The sequence below is a fragment of the Petaurus breviceps genome, unplaced genomic scaffold (assembly GCF_028583685.1).
Source record: "Petaurus breviceps papuanus isolate PSGF00001 unplaced genomic scaffold, PetGlider_PUasm1.0 90683, whole genome shotgun sequence".
NCBI classification, from domain to species: domain Eukaryota; kingdom Metazoa; phylum Chordata; class Mammalia; order Diprotodontia; family Petauridae; genus Petaurus; species Petaurus breviceps.
The window spans coordinates 2007322-2022780 of record NW_027187308.1 but is presented as its reverse complement, the minus strand read 5'-3'; the positions used below and the strand labels follow the sequence as shown (position 1 = coordinate 2022780).

Below are 15459 nucleotides of genomic sequence, written 5' to 3'. Positions count from 1 at the left end.
AAAAAATACTTTGAAGTTTCAAGGCCCTCCATCCCCTCATCCAAACCATGTACCTTTCCAAAAATTATCACAAACCACTTTCCCTCAAATTATTAACGTTCAAAAAAGGAGAGGGAAGGGTAAAACAATTTGCAGTCTATCAAAGGAGATTCTTTGCTTTCTCACATCTGTTATTTAAATGATACTGTTTCCTTGGCTTTAAGTGTCCTCCTTTTGATATATACCTATTAGCATCCCCCCTATCTTTCTAAGACCAATGTGAACAAACAAATAGATGAATTTATTTATTTATTAATAAGCTGACTGGTATGGACAGTTGGAAAGAAGAGCTGTTACTACCAGGGGCACCTGTTTGCATTCTTAACTGGACTCCTTGATTGATCAAAAGGTTTAAATGAGAAGAAATCTAACTCCATAACCTCTGATAGGATGGAGTTTTAGCAGGCCTTACCATCTGCCCTTCCCCTAAGACTTTTAATTCACCAGAGCTGAGGTCTTAACTATTTAAATATCCTAAAGATGCTGTGCCTTACCATCTACCCTACCACTAAGGTGGGGCAGCACCAAAGGTGCTATGCCTTACCATCTGCCCTTCCCCTATTAATTCCCCTTTAATTCACCAGAGCTGAGGTCTTAACTATTTAAATATCCTAAAGATGTTGTGCCTTACCATCTACCCTACTACCAAGGTGGGGCAGTGGGCTTCAAGCCTGAGTGAATTCAATAACCTAGCTTATGCTAATTGGAAGTCCAGAGGATTCAGCTTCAGGCTACATGACAAGAAAATGGGAGAAGTGAATGACTAGATGGAGTGAGATACAAAGATTTTTATATGGCCTGATTTTCTTCCACAAAGTCTTTCCTAAAGTCTTTCCTGATGGAAATTATCTTCTCCTCCCCTGATCTCAAAAGAATTTGCACTTGTGACATAAATATTATTTTAGCTTGTATTAAACTTATCTGTAGATACTCCAAGTGTTTTCTTGCTTGGTCCCTGTGGGCAATCACTATGTCTTATTTATCTATATCTCCCTAAGTGCCTAATATTAATGGCATATATTAAGTGCATCATAAATGTTTGAAAAATGAATCAAAAAATAAGTTTTATTAAATTTAGCAGAGAGATTTCACACACTTTGCCCTCTGAAATCTTGGAACCTCTTATTTTTTCCATTGGAACCATTATTTTTCCACTTGCTATGAACTGATTTATGTAGCATTAGAACAATCAATGAAATTGTGTTAAGCAACTACTTTGCAAAGCTTATCAGTCAGCTTTCATGGTATGCTGTATCCTTTCTCATATAAAAATATATTCTAGTTCATTCTATTCCACATTTATAATGCACCTATCACAAGAGCATCTAGGCACTTTGCAGTGTGACTGTAGATATAATATAGATAATAACCATTATATCACAAAGTTACAGAATTTTGTAAGGCAGCACTGTCAAAACCAATATTCTCACAGGGGAAATATATGTGGATTTCCTATCTCACAGGACTGTTGTGGAGATGGTTAGTTGGTTTAAAATTTTGTAAGTGATTTGAGTTTCAGTAAGGAAAAACATCACACATATTTATAGATATATTCATATCTATAAATAAAGAAGCCAAAGAAATATGTAGCATTGAAGGAGGGAGAAGCAGAAGGGGAACAAAAGGTACATTAAATTCTTGCTGGGAGGAACGCTATGGTAATAATTCTTCTGTTCCCTGTGGTAATAACCACTATGTAGCATTCATTCACTAATTTTGAAAACTATAATATTTGGTGGGGATGATTTGTTCCTGCTGTTAATTGCTCTTGCTTCCAATATCTTTAAAATTTGTTGAGACTTTTTTCTACTTGGATTATCTCATTAAATATTCCTATCATCAAAGCTGAACTGTGGCTTCTAGTATTACTTCCCAAATTATTAAAATCGAACCCACCTTGCTCCTTGATTGTTTCATGTATGCCTTGCTCTCTATGTTTTTTTAAATGCCTCAAAATATTAAGTTTAAAGTTTTAAAAATGTCTATGGAGGTATGCATATCAATCCACTATATGGTATCAAGATGTATGTATAAAATCAATTGATTTTCAGAAACCCTGAACTTATTTTAATTAATCAAATTAAAACTGTTGAAAAATAGGGGTGTTGTGAGAGTTAGAAAGAGGAACGAAGTATTTATGTATCTAGGTATGTATGTGTGTATAGATATGTACATATACACATATGTGTGTACATGATTTCTAGACTAGCATGATGTTATCTCTTGGAAGACGAGGACTGTTGATTTTTGTCTTTGTATAAACAGAGTTTGCCACAGTCTGACCCAATTTAGGTATCAAATTAATTATTATTGATTGATTAATGAATTGGTTGATTTTGAAAAGTTTTCTTCTATCTGTATTTGTAAATATCTTTATATGTACGTAACTGTATATATGTATCTATATATACTTTTAATTACACATTCTTATCATGATTAGTTAAGTATGGCTCAACTCAATAATACAATGCAGAGACAGACTTATTTTTTTATTTTTTTTAAAGCAATCAGGGTTAAGTAACTTGCTCAAGGTTACACAGCCAGTTATTTCTGGGTGTGGTGCTGAGTATCTGAGCCCGGATTTGATCCAGATCATCCCGACACTGGATCCGGTGCTCTTACTCGCTGAGCCACCTGGCCGCCCCTAAGCAATTGGGGTTAAGTAACTTGCTCAAGGTTACACGGCCAGGTGTTTCAGGCTGGGTGCTAAGTGTCTGAGCCCGGGATTCGATCTCCAGGTCTTCTCAACACTGGAGCTGGTGCTCTTACTCGCTGTGCTACCTGGCCGGTCTGAGACAGACTTATTTAAGGGTAGTTCCATTGCTCAGCAAAAGTTTATACCAGGAATGATAGTAGATATATTGGATATTCCAGGAGGTGTGGTAGTGTGAAGTTGGAATCATTATTTTATGTTTTATTGTATTTTTATTTTTGTCAACAATTTCCCAATTAATTTTTTACATTGAATTTAATTATTTATTTTAGTTTTCAATATCCATTTCCACAAGATTTTGAGTTACAAATTTTCTCCCTGTCTTTCCCCTAGCCCCCACCCCAAGATAGCTAGCCTATGCAAACACCTTCCCCCAATCTGCTCTCTCTTACATCCTCCTCCATAGCCCCCCAACTTTCTTGGAGGAAAAGGTGGATTTCCATATCCCAGTGCTATATATCTTTTATCCCACTTGCATGTAAAAAAAAACTATTTTTATTTTTTAACATTTTTTAACTTTTATTTCCAGATAGTCTCTTCTCTTCCCTCCTCATCCACCCCCACTGAAAAGATAAGCAATTCAATATAGGTTGTATATGTGTAGTTATGCATAATCTTTCCATAGTTGTTATATTGTGAAAGACTCTATTTCCTTCCATCCTATCTCACCCCCCCCCACTTATTCTATTTTCTGCCTTGACCCTGTCACTATTCAGACTTACATGCTTCTAATTACCATCTGCCCCAATCTGTGCTCCCTTCTATCTTTCCCCCTCTTATCCCCTTTCCCCCTACTTTCCTGAAGGGTAAGATACCCAAATGCCTGTGTATATTATACCCTCCATAAGCAAAATTCAATGAGAATAGGGTGGACCCATCCCCTTTCACCTTTCTGCTCTTCCCCTCCATTATAACAGTTTTTTCTTGCCACTTTTATGTAAGATAATTTCTCCAATTCTATCTCTCATTTTCTCCTCTCATATTCCTCTCTCACCTCTCGATTTTATTTTTTAGATACCATCCCTTCCTATTCAACTGATCCTGTCCCTTCTGTCTATGTATACATGTGTGTATGTGTGCGTGTGTGTATATATATATACACACACACACATACACATGCTCACATATGCATTTATACACACATACACATTTCTATACATAAATATATATATGTATGTATACATAAATATACGCACATATATATTCCCTTCAACTATCATCATACTGAGAAAAGTCTCAGGAATTACAATTATTGTTTTTTCTGCGTAGGAATATAAATAGTTCAAATTTAATAAGTTCCTTTTTTTGCATTTGAAAGTCACAATTTCTGTTCAGCTCTGGTTTTTTCATCAAGAATGCATGCCAATTCTCTATTTCATTGAATGACAATATTTTTCTCTGAAGCATTATACTCAGTTTTCTGGGCTAGGTGATTATTGGTTTTAATCCTACCTCCTTTGACCTCCAAAATATCATAATCCAAGCCCTTCAATCCCTTAATGTAGAAGCTGCTAGATTTTGTGTTATCCTGATTGGGTTTCCGCAATACTCTTTTTTTTTTCTTCCTGACTGCTTGTAATATTTTCTCCTTGACCTGGGAACTCTGGCATTTGGCTATAATATTCCTAGGAGTTTTCTTTTGGGGATCTTTTTGAAAAGGTGATCAGTGAATTCTTTCAATTTCTATTTTGCACTCTGGTTCTAGAATATCAGTGCAATTTTCCTTGAGAATTTCTTGAAGCATAATTTCTAGGCTCCTTTTTATCATGGCTTTCAGGTAGTCCAATAATTTCTAAATTATCTCTTTCCAGGTGGATGGTTTTTCCAATGAGATATATCACATTGCCTTCTATTTTTTTTTTCATTTGTTTGGATCTGTTTTATAGTATCTTGATTTCTCATAAAGTCATTAGCTTTCACTCCTTATCCATCTGGGCAATTTGACATTTTAAGGCATTCTTCTCCTCCTTAGGTCCCTTTTGCCATTTGAGTTAGTCTATTTTAAGGTGTTATTTTCTTCAGTGTTTTGGGGGGCCTCCTTTATCAGGCTGTTGACTCTTTCCATGATTTTCTTTCATCATTCTAATTTCTCTTTCCAATTTTCCTCCACTTCTCTTACTTGATTTTGAAAATCCTTTTTGACCTCCTTCATGGCCTGTAACCAATTCATATTTTTCTTGGAACCTTTTGATTCAAGAGTTTTGACTTTGTTTTCTTCTGGTTCAATATGTTGATTCCTTTTGTCCCCAAAAATTATTCTATGGTCTGATTTTGCTTCCTCTGCTTGGTCATCTTGCCAGTCAATTACTTGACTTTTGAGCTCTTTGCCATGATAGAACTCTGCTTCAAGTATAAAGAGAGCTATGTCCCAAATCACTGATGTTTTTGCAAATGTCATCAGAGTTCTGAGGAGGGTAGTCACTCTATAGACACCCCAAGTTCTGGCACACTGACACACACCCAAAGACCACCACCCAAAATAGCGATCCAGATCCAAGAAGTTCAAAGCAACAAGTTATTACACTCTTAATGGTTGCTTGGTCCCCCTGTGATCTGCAGGCCAGGAGCTCCAGAAATCAGCCATTCGGCAGCAGTTGCAGCCACAGAGCCTCCTCTACCTCTTGCCTTGGGGGCAGGGGACATACCATGCTCTTCTCCACCCAGTTCCAACAGAGATGTCCACTGACCTTTTAGTTTCTTTTTGGTGTTTATGGGTTAAGAAGTCTGGAAACCACCACAGCTGCTGGTGATTCACTCTCTTGAAGTCTTCTCTGGCCAGTCTGTGCTGCTGGTAATGGCCACTTTGGGGCCAGAACTGTGAGGCTCACGGAGACTGTTCTCACCTGCCAGATCAGTGCAATAGACCCTTTCTGTCAGACTGCCAGGGTGCCTTCAGTGGGAGGTTTGTTTCTCTCTGTCACTTTGTGGGTTCTGTAGCTCTAAAATTTGTTTAGTGTCATATTTATAGGTATTGGAGATGGTTGGAGGTGGAGCTGAGTGGATTTCCTGTTTTTACTCTTCCATCTTGGCTCTGCCCCTGCAATTGGAATAATTTAATCATAAAATCATAAACTTAGATCTCAAAGGAACATTTAAGGACCTCTAGTCTAACACCATCAGGTTTAAAATGAAGAGACTAAAGACCACAGAAGAAAGGTGATTTGCCCCAGGTTACAGTGGTTCCAAAGGGAAGAGACAGCATTAAAATCTAACTCTTCAGAAACCTAATCCTACACATTTACTTTAATGGATTTCATCCTTTTGGGGTTGCCACAGTTGAATGCTTCATTCTTTGTAAAAGTCAGACTAGGGAAGGTTTTCACCATCATCATCATCATCATCATCATCATCTAGTGTGGCACCTGGAGTCAAGAAAACTTAAATTCAAATCCAGCCTCAGTTACTTGCTAGCTACATGACTCAGGAGAAGTCACTTAATTTTTGTATGCAGCAGTTTCCTAGCCTATAAAATTAGTATATGAAATTAGTATAATAATATCCCCTACTTCCCAGGGTTATCTGAAATCAAATGAGATAATATTTCTAAAGAATATTGAAAATCTTAAAGTGCTATATAAATACTAAGTACTATTAGTCATGCTAAAAGTTTACAAAGTACTTTGCATATTATCTCATTTTGTCCTCCCAATATACCTGGGAGGTTGGTGTTGTTTTACCTCCATATAATGGATGAGGAAACTGAGACTGGAAAAATTAAATCAGTTGCCTACATTCATATAGATGGTAAGCATCTGAGGCAGGGATTTGAACCAATCTCCTTGACTCCAAGTCTAGCATATTCTCTTCTGAGCCATAGTATTTCATAAAACCCTATTCATTTTTTTTTCAATTTCCTGATATGAGATGTAATAACATACTCATAGTATGAATTCATATTTGCCAAATGACTTAACATCTGACACATATAAGTAAGCACACATTGATTGTATTAGATTGCTCCTTGAGCTCCATCCAGTTTTTTGTGATCTCAAACTGGAGTTCTCAAATTCAAGCTGTCCAAAACTCATTATTTACCCCCACATTCTCCTGTTTCTGAGTGTCCTGTAACTGTTAAGGGCATCAACTAGCTCAAAGTCATGAAGGGTCACAACCTCAGTGTTATCTTTATCTCTTCCTTTAATCCATTGCCTACTTTTTTTTACCTTCACAAGATCAGTCATATGTATTGCCTTCTCTCCACTTATAATACAATGGTGGGTATGGAGTGTTTAGGGAGGACTAACAACTCTGGTATGAGGGCTTACTGAGTCCCTTTGAAGGCTATTTCTTTACTTTTGTCCAACTTCACCCAACTCTAACCTGTGACTCCAAGAAGCTATAGCATATGTAGAGTCAACACAGTGGTAAAACAATCTTGGAAGATGGGTTAGACCAGGTTAAGGGTAATGTTAGACCTCAAACTCATCATGTGTTACCCTAAGTATATGAAGACTTCCCTAGAAGAATGGCCAAATGAAAACAAATTGTCCCAATGGCAAGAAAAGCAGCTAAATAAGGTGCTGTGAAGAGCTTAGAGTTTGTTTAAACATTGAAGGTGCCAAGGTCATGCACTGCATTGGGTCATCACCAGTCATCTTGATTTTTGTCTTGCCACTGGACTTCAATGATTCTGGAAGATAGAGTGAGACTCATGACTTTGTGAAACTCTGCTTCACTTATATCCAATACATATGTGAATAAAAAAATTGCTCAATGATATCATTGGTCCTCTTTGAAATGAAAGAAAAACAACTGCAACACCCCACTTCAGGCCCTGACTACATCTTCCCTAGAATACATTACAATAGATTTCTAATTATTCTTCTTGACTTTTCTTACCACACAGTTGCTGAAGTGATTTTTCTAAAGTATAGGTCTGACCAAGTCAATTCTTCCACTGCCTTCAAAACAAACACAGTTTATTAACTAAAATCCAGTCACTACATAACACCTACAGTGCCAAATATAATATCCTCTTTTTGACATTTGTCACCTTTATATCTTTCCCATATTCTTACACTCTACTCCTCTCTACCCATTCAAAAATTCAAACCCAATGGCTGACCTTTTATTCTACAGGCAGGATATTCTATATCCCATATGTGTTCCTTTGCATTAACTTTTTCCCATATTTGGAATTCTCTATTCACCTCTGACTCCTAATTTATCTGGCTTCCCTCAAGACTCATCTCAAATCTATCTTTCTGCAAGAGGCCTTTCCTGGTTCTTCAGAGGCTAATGCCTTCCTCCTTAAATTGACTTTTCATCCACTTGATCTTCTGAGGATCTATTTGTTTTTGTATTCTATTTCCTCACTAAAATGCAAGCTTATTACTGGTAAGAATTATCTTGGGGTTTCTTTGTATTCCCAATACATGGCGTGGGGTATATAAGGGCTTAATAAATGATTTTTGACTGACTGATGGACTAGTTCGACTCTGAAGAGAAATGAATTTCATATGTAAATTTAAGGCATATAGATTGAGCTATGTAAATGTGTGTACATAAATATATATTTTATATATTTTTTCTCTAGGCCAAAACATATGGAAATTTTATTCATTTACATGATTCCAAACTTCTTTCTAAAAATGTTGTTCTAATTCAAAGACCCACCAACAATTCCCTGTTGTGCCTATCTTTCCACAACCTCTCCTTCAATAAAGAATACCATCTTCTGCCATTTTGGCAAATGTATAGGGTATTGGGTGAATATTCAAAGATATTTTGATTTGCATTCTTCTCTCTCTCTCTCTCTCTTTCTCTCTCTCTCTTTCTGTCCCTGTCTCTCTCTCTCTCTTCCTCTCTCTCTCTCTTTCTGTCCCTGTCTCTCTGAATTCAGAACATCCTTTCATTTGATTGTTTATACTTCACATTTCTTTGTAGAACTGTTCCTATCTGTTGACCACTTAACTATTAGGGAATGGCTTTTGTCATAGATAGATAGATAGATAGATAGATAGATAGATAGATAGATAGATAGATAGATAGATAGATAGATAGATTGTTTATGTATCTGGGATACAAAATTCTTAGTTGAGAAATTTATGATATTTTTTTCCCATTTGGCTACTGTCCTTTTCATAGGTCCATTAAATTTCAAGTTTATGTAATCAAAATTATCAGTTTTATCTTTTGTAATTTCTTCTATCTCCTACTTAGCTAAGAATATATCTTCTACTAGTAGGTATGAATTTTATGATCTGATTCTTTTCTAATTTTATAGTATAATCTTTTAATCTATTAATGTCATGTGTCCATTTAGAATGCATTATGGAATAGAGTTTAAGATATTGGTCAGTCTAATTTCTGTCAGGTTGTTTTCCAATTTTTCTATTATTTTTATGAAATAAAGAGTTCTTTCTGAATAAGTCTGTTTTCTGGTTTATTGAACAATGGATAATTGATTTCCATTTTTTCAAATAGACCCTTTTAAAGATACTTCCATTGATCCACCTATTTTTAAAACAATACCAGATTGATTTGAAGACTTATACTTTATAATTTATTGACAGGTCTGGAAGTGCCATCTATATCACCTATTTTATCCCTAACTCTTTTTCACATTTCCTTTGATATTCTGGATTTTCAGATTTATTTTTTATTTTAACATCTTTTCTTTTTTTTTTTATTTTGAGCTCCCAATTCTTTCCCTTCCTTCCACACCACACCTGCCCATGGAGAATGCAAAATAAAAGTATCAATTGTACATATGAAATCATGCAAGATATATTTCCATACTAGACATATCACAGAGAAAAAGCAAAAAAAGACTTAAAAAAGAAAAAGAAAGCAAGAAAATTGTATTGCCATTTTCACTCACATTTCCAGTTCTCTCTCTGGATGTGAATAGCCTTTTTTTTTTTCATCACAGGTCTATAGTCATGGAATTGCCTTGGGTTATTGTATTGATAAAAGTAGCCAAGTCTTTCACAGCTGATCATTATAAAATTCCTCTTACTGTGCTCAGGGATATCCCAGTTCTTCTTACTTTATTTTGCATCAGTTCATATAGATATTGCCATATTTTTTTTTTCTGAAACCACTCTATTCATCATTTTTATAGTACAATAGAACCCCATCACAATGTTATGTCACAGTTTGTTCAGCTATTTTCACTGATGAGTATCCCCACAATTTCCAATTCTTTGCCAAAATAAAAAGACCTGCAATAAATATATTTGTACTTGAAGTTATTTTTCCTTTGATGTCTTTGGGATATAAACCTAGTAGTGGTATTTCTGGATCATATGGTATGGACGGTTTTATAGTTCTTTGGGAATAATTCAGATTGTTCTCCAGAATGGTTGGATCTTTTCACTATTCATTAATTTATCTATCTTCTCTCATCTACAGTATTTATCATTTCTGCTATGTTTGAGGTAATGCCTCAGAGTTGTTTAACCATGTCTTTCTTTAATCAGTAATGAAGTAAAGCATGTTTTTTTCATACCACTGAAGGTAGCTTTGAATTTTTCTTCTGAAACTGCCTGTTCATGTCCTTTGACCATTTATCAATTGGGGAGTGACTCTTTTATATTTAAATTTGAGTCAGTTCCCTATAGAGTTGAGAAATTTATCAGTAAAACATTTTATAAATTATTTTTGTTATTCATTATGTATGGTAACTTTCAGGAAAATTGTGACCCCACAATACTTGACTTATTTTTCTGATTACTTGCAACATTTGTCTTTTACATGCTAGATTTGGAATTTGGCAATATTATCATTGGGAGTTTTAATTTGGGGATCTATTTCAGAAGGTGATCAATGTATCCTTAAAATTTCTATTTTTACTTTCTGGATGTAATATATCAGCCAGTTTTACTTTATAAATTATTGAAATATGATATCTAAACCCTTTTATATCATGACTTTCTGATACTCTGATAATTCTTAAATTATCTCTCCTCTATCTATATTCCAGGTAAGTTCCTTTTTTAGGATGAGCTATTTCACATTTTCTTCTTTTTTCATTCTTTTGACTTTGTTTCATTATTTCTTGAAGTCTCACTTGCCCAAATCTAAGTTTTAAATAATTATATTTTTTTCAATAGTTGCAATCAATTTATTAAAAGAGATTGGTTAGGCATCTGCAATGGTGACTTCAACTTCTACACCTGGTTCAATGCTGATAGAAGTGATCTGTTTAACAATTTCAGAAGGACTGTGCAAGTCAATAAGGCGTTTGTGGATTCTCATCTGGAACTGATCCCAAGTCTTTGAACCTTCACCGCAAGGAGTTTTTCTAGTTGTGATTCGAAGTGTCTTGGTGGGCATTCGCACAGTTCCCTTCACTTTCAAGTTCTTCTCCTTGGCTCCTCTGATTAGGTCGGCACACACTTTCTCGAGTGATTTCACATTGCGGCTGGTCAGGGTGATCCGGATCCGGCGAATGGCCACTTCGGGCTCCACAAGGGTCTTGCCGGTGTCTATGAATGCCATGGTGGCGGAGCAGCTTCCTGACCTACTTATTCCTCGGTGAGAGCGAACAGCGGTGAGTCAGGAGGAGGAGAGGCAGAGACTGCCGACTCCAAGCGGCTCCAGCGGCGATACCTTCACCAAAGAGCTAAGTAATTATTTTTTGAGGGAGGTTTTGTACCTTTATTTCCAGTTCACCAATTCTACTTTTTAAGAAGTTCTTTTCTTCAATGAATGTGTCTCTCTTATCATTGGGTCAATTATGGATTTAAGGATTTTATTTTATTAAATAACTTGTGCCTTTTTTAACCAAGTTATTAATTCTATTTTCATAATTTTATGTATCACTAATTTCTTTTCACAATTTTCCCTTTATCACTCTTCTTTCTTTAGCAATTCTGGGGGTGGGGGAAAGCAGCTAGGTGGCATAGTGAATGGAGTACTGACCCTGGAGTCAGGATGACCTGAGTTCAAATATGGCATCAAACACTTAACATTCACTAGCTTTGTGAGCTTGGGTAAGTCACTTAAGCCCAATTGTCCTGCCTTCCCCCCCAAAAAATTCAAGGAATTCCTGTTGGCCTTCTTTTAAATTAGCATTTTTCTTTGAGGTTTTGCTTGTGGCCCTTTTTTTATATTACTTTCTTCTAAGTTAATGTAATGGTAAGCAAAATTGGATTTTTTGCTGTTTTTTTTAATTGAATTTTAGCTAAACAAGTACCTTTGAGCCTTCTCTGTGATTGTATCAACAGTCTTTGATTGGAGACTATATACATTGTATTGCCCTTCATAAACGACAGGGAGTTTGAGATATTCCCTGTCCTTAATAGCCTGAATGTAATCATATGGGAGCCCATAGTGGGAGGAGTTTTCTAAAAGGGTGGAACAGGAAGGGTGGTGCAGTAAAGAGCCAACCAGAGAAAAGCACAAGCAGAGCTGGAAGCAGGCAGAACTGGGAGAAGGAATGTTTGTGATATTGGCATTCTGTATGTTGATCTCTGCTATTTTCTCAGAGAGAAGTCCTGTCTGTTATTCTGTATTGAATTCTCAGACAGAAACCCTGTCTGTTGTTCCATGTTGATTTCTCATACAAGGAGTCCTCTCTATTTATCTCTGTTAATTTCTCAGACAGAAGTCCTATCTGTTGCTCTGTATTGGTTTCTCAGACAGAAGCCATGTCTGTTGTTCTGGGTTGGTTTCTCAGACAGAAGCCCTGTTTGTTGTTCTGGGTTAGTTTCTAAGAAAGAAAGTGAACTGGGATGATATCACTGGTAATGTGTGTAAATATTGTCATAACCCTGATAAGCTTTGTTTTCCTAGAAACAGAAACTGCAAAGAGCTTGGAGTGAAGCAGTCCCTGTGAGGTTAGATATGGAACAGGAGCCAGTCTCTTTGAGCTGAGATATGGAACAGGAATGGAGAGCTGCCACCTTTGAATCGAGTCAAGAGTTGGGAGGGGTCAGCCGATGGAGGAGGAGCTGTAGGGTTTGGAAGACAATCTTGAGTTAAGATGAAAGAGGACTTTAATTTGGATACTCTGTATTAACTGGTGCCATTTGTAACTTACTGTAATCTAGGGGTAGAGGGTGTTTGTATTTTCTGCTTCCCCTTAAAGATGACCATACAATATACTGAATAATATGTTTTGTTTAAGACTATGGGGCCACCTTAATAATACATTGTTATGTTGTCATGAATGTCATACTTCAGGTTTTTTAATATTATACTTTATTTTATTGCTGAATCAATAGAGAATTCATTATACTATGTGATTAGACCCTTAATGTTATTCTCAGCAGCAGTCTTCAGGAAAGCTGTTTTTGCCTTGTTCTTCCCTTTTACTGTAATAGTAGCTTTTTATGGTCAAGTCCTTTTTGTTGTTGTTATATTGTCACTTCACAAGCCTATTTCTTGACTTTGAACATTACGTTTAAGTTGGACTCTGCTCAGTTGGGGAATGAGAAGGCATTTGTTCAATCTTCAGTGTTTATCACACTGTTGGTTTCATTTCTTGTTCTTGGAGTCTCCAAGGTTTTAATCCTCCCAAGGTGTTGTTATCCTGATAGAAGTAAGATCACTGTTTCTTCATATTAGCTATTATCTTTCCCCAGGAAGGTTCCCTGCTATTTTACAGACACAGGTCCTAGTGTTTCTCTTGGCCCTGGAACTGTGACCAAGGCCTTTTCCCCTTATAACTGATCATAAGCACTCCTTTCTCCCTCAAAAGTGTGACCCAGAACTGTTTATGGAAAATAGAGTTGCCATACACTTCCAGCTGCACCCAGTACCAGAAAAAAGTCCCCTTAAAATATTTTTGAGCAGATGTTCAACCCACTTACTTTCTCTTGCCTGATACTGTTGTTGTTGCAGTCATGGCTGCCTCCAAGAGCCAGCACTTGTACTCTTGCTGAGTTTTGGTCGTGTAACCACCCTGATGTTACATATGCTTGGTGACCTCCTAAATTGTCTTAGCCTGAGAAAATGTTTCCCTATGATCTTTGGCTGGCTCTGCAACTCCAAAATTTTATTTGAGAAGTTTTATTTGAAAGATATTGGGAGGGGTATATTGGAGAGTTCAATTGGGTTTCAGTAGATATTCTGGCATCTTTTAATTAATTTATATGTATCACTTAAATTGATAATGGAGCACTAATAGCTGGTGTTGATATTGAGAATATATTAATTGGCAATGAATAGGGACATACCAAAATGAAAGCTTAAGAAAAGAACATTTAAAAACCATTTCAAACTCTCATAAGGAACTGATCATTCTAATACCTATTGTACTAACCAAACATGTAATATTAGATCAGACTTGTCTACAACATTATTTCCATTCCTATTTACTGAGATTACATTTACAAGAGAGTCCCTGATAAGTTGATCCTCTGTAAATTGAGACCATTGATTATATTTTTAAATTTTTCTTTTATTTTCAACTACAAATTTTCTCCCTCCTTTCAACATTCCCTCTGCCCATTGAGAAGACAAATAATAACAATATCAATATACATATGAAGTCATAGAAAATATGTTTCTCTATTAACCACCTTCCCAAAACAACAAGAAAAATAAAGTGGAAAAATGTGCTTCAATCAGTAGTCTGAAACCACTAGTTCTTAACCTGGAGGTGGAAACCTTGTCAAATTGTGAAATCATAGGCAAATTAGTGGCAAATGGAAAATTTTATATGTCAGATCTCTGAATAATTGAAGAATTTGTGCCCAAAAAAGAGAGAGGATAATAGGAAATAAAGTCAATAATTATTTATTATTAATTAATTATGTAATCAATGCAGATACAGGAGAACAATCCTATCCATAACAGCAATATTTTCAGGATGAAATGTAAAAGTCTTAGTACTTCTGCTCAACACAATGATCCACCACAACTCCAACAACTGCTGAAAAATATTTTGATTATTTAAAATTTTAAGTTTTTGCACTACCAAAACCAATGCAGGCAAGATTAAAAGCAAATTAGAAAAGTAGGGGAAACTTTTGCAAGTTTCTCTGATAAATATCTTACCTCAAATATATTGAGAATTGCATTAAATGTATTTTTTAAAATCATTCCTCAACTGATAAATGGCCAAATAATATGAATTGGCAACTTTTAGAGGAAGAAATAAAAGCCATCTATAGGTATATTAAAAATCCTCTAAATCACTATTGGTTAGAAAAATGCAAATTGAAACAACTCTGAGGTGCCACCTTGAACCTATCAGATTGGTTAACAAAATTAAAAAGTAAATGACAAAAACTGGAGGGGATGTGGAAAAATTTTAAGTGTACTAACATGTTGTTGGTAGAGTTGTGAACTGAACCAATATTTCTGGAGTATACTTTGGAATTATGCCCAAGAAATTATACAGTTGTGCATACTCTTTTACCCAGCAGTAACAGTATTAGATCTATACCCAAAAATATTTTTAAGAGAGGGGGAACCTATTTGTATAAATGTATTTATGGCAGCTCTTTTTATGGTGGCAAAGAATTATAAATTTGGAGTGGAGGATGCCCATCAATTGAGGAATGGACAAACAACTAGTGGCATATGAATGTAATAAAATACTATTGTGTTGTAAGAAAAAATGAGAACGATAGAGAAAATCCTGGGGAGACTTATTTGAACTAATTTAATTATATGAGCAAACTCAGGAGCCACATTATACACAGTAACAGCAATATTGTATTAATCAACTGTGTAAGAGTGAGCTACTCTGATCAATTTGAAATGACTCGTGGTAAAAAATGGTATCCACTCCAGAAAGGCAACTTATGAAA

The 15459-nt window shown here is 35.7% G+C and overlaps 1 protein-coding gene across 1 annotated transcript in view; it reads right to left on the bottom strand.

Moving 5' to 3' along the window:
* Positions 1 to 10806: 10806 nt before the first annotated feature.
* LOC138144014 (small ribosomal subunit protein uS10-like) overlaps positions 10807 to 15459 on the bottom strand; it is a 241435-nt gene continuing 236782 nt past the window's right edge. Inside the window, exon 2 of the mRNA XM_069065307.1 lies at positions 10807 to 11321. Within this exon, the coding sequence (XP_068921408.1) occupies positions 10838 to 11197 (360 nt within the window). The 5' untranslated portion in view covers positions 11198 to 11321 and the 3' untranslated portion in view covers positions 10807 to 10837. The remainder of the gene's footprint in view (positions 11322 to 15459) is intronic.